The sequence below is a fragment of the Tupaia chinensis genome, unplaced genomic scaffold (assembly GCF_000334495.1).
Source record: "Tupaia chinensis unplaced genomic scaffold, TupChi_1.0 Scaffold148792_1, whole genome shotgun sequence".
Lineage (NCBI taxonomy): Eukaryota > Metazoa > Chordata > Mammalia > Scandentia > Tupaiidae > Tupaia > Tupaia belangeri.
This window is the reverse complement of record NW_006208639.1, coordinates 396,573-406,687: the sequence shown is the minus strand read 5'-3', so window position 1 is coordinate 406,687 and position 10,115 is coordinate 396,573. Positions and strand designations below refer to the sequence as shown.

The window sequence follows — 10,115 nt, the reverse complement described above, 5'->3', positions numbered from 1 at the left end:
GGCTGTGTTGCTGGACTCCCATGTAGTCAACTGCGGTTCAAGTCCTGGACCCAGTGGCTTAAACTCACGCCGGACATGTGTGTGTGCGTGCCCAAGATCGTGGCGTGGCCATCCCCCCTGGGGAGTGATTTCTCACTTTCTGTCTCTCTGTCTGTCTCTGTCTTTCTGGTGAGCACATGCGCCCTATAGCAAAAACCTCTCCAAAATAAATAAATAAATAAATAAAGATGAACCACACTAAAAATAGTCTTTAAAGTTTTAAATAGCAATAAGAAAATTTTGTGAAATGATTTTTTTTAGTAAGTGGCTTTATATATTTGCATATCAAAAATTTTTTCTCACTAGAACTTGGTTTGGACTGTTTTGTATTTAGTAAAACAAAAAAGCACATTATCCCTAGTTCATGAATAAAGACATAAATAACAAAACTACCCAATATTTTAAGCTTCTTGGCTGACATATCCAAAAATGATTTTTTTCTAATGCATACTTATTTTGAAGTCTGTGCAGCCCTATGTAGTAGGATTGTTCCCTCATATATCACTCAGAGAAGTGATCCTCACACAGAAACCTAGAGCAGAGAGGGTAGACCTAGGTGTTAGAAAGAAAGTTTTATGTATGGACTTCAGGGAATTCTGGTGAGATTTAAAACATGACTTCTACCCATAGGTATCCTTCTCATCTTTTAAAACCAGTCACCTTTTTGTTAGCAGTTTTACACATTGACTTTAATTCTACATTGCTAGTGTGTACAAAAGGTTCATTTTTCTCTTTCCTTGTAGTCTGAGTGGAGGTAGCTAGAAAGGAAGAATCCCTTTTCAAAAGTGTGGTGGCTTAAGAGCAAGATGTTATATACAGTACACATTTTTGAGGGTGGTTTATTTTTCAGCAGTCTGTGGTGTGTATTTGTAGGTTGTTGATAACCATATTTAAAAAATAAAAGTGTTCTGAGATCATGTAAGGAAGAGGAAAATTAAGCAAGCTTGAAAAAAAAAACCTATGTCTTTTTGGAATGTTAACTGAATTGTACATTCAAAAGAGTAGGTAATATACACAGTTTTCCTGTATTTATCTGATCATGGAACCCTTTTGTCATATATCTTTAACTAATATTTAGGATTGTATATCCTTAACTAATATTTAGGAGCAATTGTTATAAGTAGCACTGCTTAAAATTCTAGTCTAGATTAGTAGACAGAGTGACAGACCAGCTGAAAGGGGCTACTTGCTGATATATACAAAAGGAAATTTTGCTACTCTGTGTTGTATTTTCCTAATTCAAATGGTGAAACATTTCTTAGATACTCAGATGTAAATTGAATTCAAAGTAGTTCATCTTCTACTAAGTTTTCTCAGACAGCAGCCTGAAATAGATTTGCTACAAAGTAGCTGTCTTCTGACTTTGTTTGGGCTAAAATAATCTGTTAAAAATCAGTGATCAAATGTTTAGAATACTGTTTTCCTGGAATCAGCAAATGGTATAGTGGTTATGTGCTGGACTCCTACATTGGTGACTAAAGTTCAAGTCCTGGAGCTAGAACCTCAGGACCTGGTAGCTTGAACATGCCAGAGATTGTATGCCAGAGATCCCAGGAGGAGAGAGAAGAGATTGTGACATGGCCATCCTTTTGGGGTGTGATTTCTTTCTTTCCCTCTCATTATCTCTGTCTCTGTCCCCTACCCTCAGCACACGTGTCCTAAGGCAAAAACCTCAAAAAAATGAAAATAAAGCTGGTCTCTAATAGAATTTATAGAATTTTCTGCAATATGTGACTGGAACTAAGTAACTGAATTTTTAGTTCTGTTTAATTTTCATCAGTTTAAATCTAAATGGCTGTATATAGCTAGGTGTTATCACATTGGACAGTGCAGTCTATTTAGATAATAATAACATTTTTATATTATTTTACATCAGTGTGATTAAAATTAAATTACTCTTGGAGGAGTATTTGAAGGTGAGACTATAATGAATATATTTAAACAATTTGTGACATGTAACTCTATAGCCACGATTGAAAAAGCTTTCAGTAATGTTTCACTTTTAAAAATATATATATTGCTAGGTTAACTTCATGAGCAAACATTTTGATGCTAGTTTTTTTTTTCTTAATAACTAGTGCTGTATTCTGAAATAATCAAATAGATTTTCACATTCATTGTCAGGAAAAGAATGATACCATAATAAAGTAATCTGTGTCATAAAAGACCTCAGATTTAGTTTCATTTGCCACTAGCATAATTTGCAACATTGAAAGAGTTGCAGAATTTTTGTGCTATTGATTTGTATGTAAGGTAGAGATAAAATACGCATAAATGTTCTTTGAAAAAGTTAGAGCTCTACAAAATAAAAACAATTAGTGTTATAAGTATGATTATTAATAATTATAGAATACAACAAAGATTTGACTCATTTTTGATGAATATACTTTGAGTCATAAAGATTGTGATCCTTAATCATTTGATTTTTGGCAAGGTAATACTTGATAGATAAAAGCATTGACTCAAAATCTCAAAAATGTGACAAAATCATAAATGGCTTTAAGATTTTTTTTTTTTTTGAGAGAATTTTTCTATAGGGCATGTGTACTTGCCAGAGAGACAGAGACGGAGAGACAGAAAGTGAGAAATTACCCCCCAGGGGAGGCGGCTATGCTTCAGTCCCTTCTCCTCCATCTCCTCTCAGGATTTTGGGCACACATGCACATGCACCCAACATGAGTTTCAAGCCACTGGGTCTGGGACTAGAACCATGGTCAGTCATATGGGACTTGAGCAACATAACCATTATGCTATCTGCTAGTCCCAGGTTTTAGGCTATCTTAGTTGCTAAGCACACAGTTATTTGGGAGGTTAAATTATTTTTATTTTTTTATTTTTATTTTTTTAAACTTTTGTCAGAGGGCACATGTGGTCACCACAGACAGATGAAAAGAAGAAGAAAGCACCCCTCCCACCACCACCACTACCACCACCACAGGCTGTGGTCACACTGCAGTCCCTTTTCCATCCTTTATGGAATTTGGCCATGCATACACAGGCACCCAGCATGTTTATAAGCTGTTAGGTCCAGGGATCTACTGTACCCTTAATCTCCAGGTCATGGGCTTGACCCCACATTAGTTTTATCTAGAATTGTTCACAAGAAATTTTATTAACTAATAGTTTTTTCAAGTGGCATATTTAATGTGTTGATACCCCTTACACTTGTCCTCACCAATTAAATATTTTATTCTCTTGGTTGATTAAATAGCTTTACTTTAGTAGTGAACTGTTTAAGCAGTTCATTTCTATGTTTATTCAACTAGCCTTCAGCAGTTTTGGAGTACCATTGCTTTGAAGAGATAGTAATTATTGGGAACAGCAGATGGCATGATGGTTATGTTGCTGGACACCTACGTAATCAACTGAGGTTCAAGTCTTGACCGGGTGGCTTAAAACTCATGTGTGTGTGCGTGCACGCATGCACGCATGTGCATGCATGTATGCCTGCCCACAATCCCGAGAGGAAAATGGAGGAGAAGAGATTGCGGTGTGTTAATCCCCCCTGGAAGGGTCATTTGTAACTTCTGTTTTTCTGTCTCTGTTAGGCAAGTACACCCACCCTATAGCAAAAATCTCTCTCTTAAAAAAAAAGAAAAAAAATTATATGTTAATGTAGATTCACATGTGAGATCTCAACATAAAGGATGGCTTTGGACTAGCTCAAGGAGCTAGATCTCTGATGGCAGAATCAGCAGTTGAGTCCAGAACTCAGCAGCTTGAAAAACAAACCAGGGACATGTGTGTACATGCCCTAAAATCCTGAATGGAGGGAAAGGATGGGGGAGGAGGGATTGTGGTGTAACCATTCCCCATTTGGTTTATTTATACACTTATAAATAAGTTTATAGTCAGTTTATATACTTTATTTTTATTGTTATTAATCTTTTTCTTTTTAAATAATATACATTTTTAAGAGTTTTTTGTCATACGGCAAGTGTGCTTGCCAGAGAGAGTGAGAGACAGACAGAAGGAAAATGAGAAATTCACCCTCTCCCCACCCCCAGAGGATGGCCATGCTGCATTCCCTTTTCTTCCTGGGATCTTGGGCACACCTGTACACGTGCCTGGTGTGATTTTCAAGCCACCAGGTTGGGGCTTGGACCGTGGCTAGCCATGTGGGAGTCCAGCACTATAGCCACTATACCATCTGCTGGCCCCAATAATATATGTCTTTTATGTAAAAATACCTAGTATTTTTCAAAAAAGTTACTATTGCTAATACTCTTTTTCCTTCCCTCCCCCTGCCCCATTTTGAACTCATGTACTCCTTTGCAAATTAAAGAAATAAAGAGAAACTTAAAAGATAATTTTATCGGGACCAGTAGTTAGCATAATGACTATGTCGCTGAACTCCCATGCAGTCGTCTGTAGTTCGAGTCCTAGACCCAGTGGCTTAAACTCATGCCAGGTGCGTGTGCATGCGTGCCCAAGATCCCAAGAGGAGAATGGAGGAGAAGGATTTGTGGTGTGGCCATCCCCCCTGGGGGGTGATTTCTCTCTTTCTATCTCTCTGTCTCTCTCTGTCTTTCTGGTGAGAGCACGTGCCCTATAGCAAAAACCTCTCCAAAAAAAAAAAATAATAATTTTATCAATATGTAATAAAGAATTTTAAAAGTCATTTATATTAATTGCGATAATCATTACCCGTTGTCTATGACTGAATAGTCATATTTTCTCTATATTATATTGAGTCTTCACCTATAATAAGGATGGCATTTTAATATTGTTTGATTTTAAATATAAAAACTAAGTGATCTTACCACTTTATGGCATTTTTTTCATTTAGTGTTTTGTGGTACATTTGGATATATCATCTCTCAGTGGTTAAATCATTGAAAATGATGTAATGGCTAAAATGTTTCTCTCTTCTGGAATGTAGCTCTTTTTAAAAACACATTATATCAGTTTATAGACAGCTTATTTGGTTTATTCTTACTGTTTTTAATCTCCTTCATTCTTAGTGTCATGTATTTTTTCATGTAAAGATACCTGATATTTTTTAAAAATACTATTGCTAATACTTTCTTCCCTGAATATGGAAAAAGAGGTTTCATCAGCCCTCTATGTAGCTAAATATTTGATATGTAGGTCATTTATAGTACCACTACTGTACCACTACTTTTGAGCTAGTTCTGTTCATTTTCTGTCCATTATATGTGTACAATGCCATTTCATATTTAGTTTGGCTGTTCTTTTTTATTTTATTTATTTATTTATTTATTTATTTATTTATTTATTTTTTGGAGAGGTTTTTGCTATAGGACGCGTGTGCTCGCCAGATAGACAGAGAGAGACAGAGAGACAGAAAGCAGGAAATCACCCCCCCAGGGGGGGATGGCCACACCGCAGTCCCTTCTCCTCCATTCTCCTCTCGGGATCTTGGGCACGCACGCACACGTGCCCGGCATGAGTTTAAGCCACCGGGTCCAGGACTCGAACCGCAGTCGACTACATGGGAGTCCAGCGACATAGCCATTACGCTAACTGCTGGTCCCATCTTTTTTATTTTTTTTAAAGAGAGATTTTTGGTATAGTGCACATGCGTTCACTGGAGAGACAGAAAGCAAGAAATCACCCTCCAGGGGGTATGGCCATATTTTAATCCCTTTTCCTCTATTCTCAAGATTTTGGTCACACACACACATATACGCTCAGCTTGAGTTTTAAGTCGCTGGGTCTGGTACTCGAACCACAGCTGACTACGTTGGGAGTCTTCTGATGTAACCATTATGCCATCTGCTGGACCCGACTGTTCTCTCGTAAAATACCAACATATGAAGCTCATAGTTCTCTTGGAATGTGTTAACTTTTAAGTTGTTAAGTTGTTGATATGGAAGATACCAAATATTTTAAGCAAGATGACTCAGACATAGTAGATTGATTATGTCTAGTTCAGGATATTTTAAATATTTCACAGGGTCATGAAAATATTGGTGTTTAAAGGATTTCAGTACAACTCTCTAACCGGTGTGTGCTAAAAATTTGAGATATGTTTTAGTTGCTTGAGATCAGGGTGCAGAGACAACATTTCTCAATTTTTCTTCCTTTTTTCTTTTAAAGACACCTAGCTGTTGGGCAGAGGAGGGAGCTGAAAAGAGGTCACATCAGCGTTCTGCATCATGGGGAAGTGCTGATCAACTGAAAGAAGTAAGTTATTTCTTTTTCTAGTTTATGACCTGTTTGGGTCCCAGCAGATCCTACCTATAATTTCCTGATGTCATGGTACTACTTTTATTTGTCCTACCCTTTATTTTTTTGAGAGAGTTTGCATTCTGTGTTTTAGTGAACAAGTCTAGGTATTTCTTATTTGCGGACTTTTATTTTTTAATTTTAAGTTTATTTTTATATAGCATATGTATGCATCCAAAATAGAAAGAGAAGCATCCTTGACAGAGACCCATCACAACACAATTCACCTCCTTAAGCTCTCTAGCTTGTCAGCATCTTGGACATGTACCTGGTATGTTTTCAGGCCTACCTAGGACTCTGAACCACATGGCTCATCATGTGGCTTATAGCACTGCAATTCAGTTTACTACTGACTGTGCCATCAGGCTAGGCCAACTTTTTATGTTCTTTATAAATATGTATTATGCACTTAGCCTTAGTCTCAATTAATATAATAATATAATAATTTCTCATCTGTTTTATCCCTTCAGTTTGTTTATTTTTAAACTATAGAGAAGGGACCAGCAGTTGGCGTAATGGCTATGTCACTGGACTCCCATGTAGTCGACCACGGTTCGAGTCCCAGACCTGGTGGCTTAAACTCACGCCGGGTGTGTGTGCCTGAATGCCCAAAATCCCGAGAGGAGAATGGAGGAGAAGGGATTGTGGCATGGCCATACCCCCTGAGGGAGGGTTTCTCACTTCTTGTCTCTCTCTCTCTCTCTCTCTGGCATGCACACATGCCCTATAGCAAAAACCTCTCCAAAAAAATAAAAAACAATTCTAAACTGTAGAAACCAGAGCTAATGCGTCATAACTTCCTACAATTGTAAGTGGGTAGTGTACACATACTCATACAGCCATTGTTATATAAATCCCATATTCGGAGTTGTAGGACAAGGTATCTACTAAGTGGTCACATGTTAAGCTTCGTAAACACAATGTCTTCGGATGGTTGGCTTATAAAGTGAAGTTGCCAAAGGTTAAGGAGAAAAGACAGTAGAAAAGAGCATTAGTATTGAGAAAACACCTTTCAAAGAGTTCATGCATAAACAATAAAAAGAATTAAAATACAGTGTGCACAAAAGAACAGATGGAAATGAAATATGGCGCAGCATGGATTTTTGCCATAAAAACAGATCTGCAGTCTCAAGTCAATCCACAGACTAAAAGCTTTCAACCTTCGTTCTTTGTGGTCAAATATGGGATGCACCTAAGAGACAGAATGAGTTAGGAAATGTCGAGTGCACTGTTTAAGTGCCTTGCATGGGAAATTTGATCCCATATGGCTGACTATTGTTTGAATCCTGGGTTTACTGACTGGAAAGTGCACTGGGTCTATGTGCCAGTAGTGCCAGTATCCCGACAGGATGAGCAAATTGAGAGAAAGGGGTTGTGGTGTAGCCATACTCTGCTAAGGAGAGCTTCTCTCTCTCTCGCAAGTGCATACACTCTGTGGCAATTAACAAAAAAGAGAGAGAGAGAGAGAGAAAAGTGTTTGAGTGCAAACTAAAATACGTATTTCCTGGAAAGGACTACATGAGAGGGCTAAAACAATTGCATGGGTGAAGCAAAATAGACAATCACTGGGAGACTTAAAAAAGTATAGTGACTCTACTATGATAAAAAGGTAATTTTTTATATATATATATCTTTTTTTAATCTCCCCACTTCAACATTCAATATCTTTTCTGTTTTCCCCAATCATTATTTTTATTATTCTAATTATTTTTATAAAACAGTCAATTGTTATTTCTCGTTTTGCTTGTAAAAATACTTTGCCCATCATGAAATACTTCTCAGACCAATCCAGTTGAGAATACTATACATGTCATCATCAACAGTTAATAACCCCTATCTGTTTCTCACTAACGTCCTGTCTCTCTATTGTTCACTTGCTATCTTTCTCTATCCTCTTCTCTTCACTTACCCCATTCCACACTGTCCTATTCTCATTAAGTACCTTCACTGTGTTTATGTCCTCCGAATTTTTGCTCTCTATTATAGAGTGCGGATAGTCGGTATATATTGAGTGGATACATACAATATCTTTCTTTCATAGCCTGGCTTACTTCACTCAGCAATAGATCCTCCATATCTGACCATTTTCTATCAAATTCCAGGGTCTTGTTATTTTTTATGGCTGAGTAGTATTCCATAGAGTATATATACCACACTTTTCCAATCCATTCATCAGTTTGTGGACATTTAGGTTGGTTCCATGTCTTGGCAATTGTGAATAATGCTGCAATAAACATGGATGTGCAAGCACTTTTCTGACTGAGCGTTCTCCTGTCTTTTGGGTAAATACCCAGAAGTGGGATTGCTGGATCAAATGGTAGTTCTATTTGTAGATCTTTGAGGAACCTCCATATTGTTCTCCACAGTGGTTGAACTAGTTTACATTCCCACCAACAGTGGAGGAGGGTTCCCTTTTCACCACATCCCCGCCAACACTTATCACTTTTTATATTCTTAATCTTTGCCATTCTGACAGGGGTTAGGTGGTATCTCATTGTGGTTTTTATCTGCATTTCCCTTATGATGAGGGATGTCGAGCATTTCCTCATATGCTTTTTGGCTGTTCGTATGTCTTCCTTAGAGAGACTTTTGTTCAGCTCACTTTCCCATCTTTTAATCGGGTTAATCATTTTTTTTCGCATAAGGCACTTGAGTTCCCTATGTATTCTCGTTATCAGTCCCTTGTCTGAGGCATATTTAACAAAAATATTTTCCCATTCTGAGGGTTGTCGGTTCACACTTGTTACTGTGTCCTTTGCTGTGCAGAAACTTCTTAGTCTAATATAGTCCCACTTGTCTATTTTAGGGATTATTGCCTGTGCTTTGGGAGTCTTATTTAAGAAGTCTTTGCCTACTCCAATGTCTCCCAGAGCTTCCCCAGCATTTTCCACCAGTAGTTTTATTGTTTGATCTAATAGCTTTTTAATGATATCTAGCATATCGTTGCTTTTGGGAACCCCAGTTGTGTGGTACTATCCATGTCATTTAGAAATAATTTCTGCAGGCCAGTCTGGCAGCACAATTGGTAGCAAAGTTAATGGCAGAGCCAGAAGCCACACTGGCAACATGGTTTCAGATTCTTGTGTCAGCCTTAAAACATACTGTTCACATATGTGCATTCTCAGGATTCCAGAAAGTTGGAGAGCCAGAAGGAAGGAATCGTGGTGTGAGAAAACTCTGTCAAGATGCATGTGTCTCTCGTGTGTGTGTATATATGCTGTCTACTATGAATAAAATAAAACTAAAAAAAAAAAAGAAAAGGTATAGTTCCTATGATCCATTCTCTTATTTATTATGAATAACCCTAAATAATATACTTGGCTCTTTTTTCTTTCCTTTTTTTTTTTTTTTTTTTGCTATATGGCCTGTGCACTCACCAGAGAGATGGAGAGAGACAGGAAAAAAGAAATCATGGCCACACCACAACCCCTGATCCTCCATTCTCTTAGGATTTTGGGCATGCACGTACATACACTCAGCATGAGTTTTTTAAGCTGCTGGGTCCAGGATTCAAACCATGGTCAACTATCTGGGAGTCCAGCAACATAACCATTATGCCATCTGCTGTCCCCTATCCAAATTCTTACCTCTTTATTTTTTTAAATAAAATTACAAAAACTTAAGAGATAAAAGGTCATCTAGTCCATATCCTATATAAACACTTCTTTTAAAAATGATCATCTAATCTCTATTATGATCATTCTCAGTGAAAGAAACTCATTAACTTACAGGAGTACCAGTTCAGTTGTTTAGCTTAAGTTATTAAATACGTTCTTTATATATTGAACTCATAATTATAACACTTAGTTAATAACTCTGTCCTTTGAATCAGTATAGAGTAAGTCTACTTTAATTATTTGAAAGCCTAAGAAGTCATTTTTCCC

General features: G+C 37.3%; 1 protein-coding gene across 3 annotated transcripts in view; it reads left to right on the top strand.

The window, feature by feature from the left end:
* Window positions 1–10,115, top strand: part of GLCCI1 (glucocorticoid induced 1) — a 119,778-nt gene that overhangs the window by 60,761 nt on the left and 48,902 nt on the right. For all 3 annotated transcript variants that reach the window (XM_027769144.1, XM_014585057.2, XM_014585056.2), the window contains exon 3: window positions 6,103–6,189. In XM_027769144.1, coding sequence (XP_027624945.1) covers window positions 6,103–6,189 — 87 coding nt within the window. The remainder of the gene's footprint in view (window positions 1–6,102; window positions 6,190–10,115) is intronic.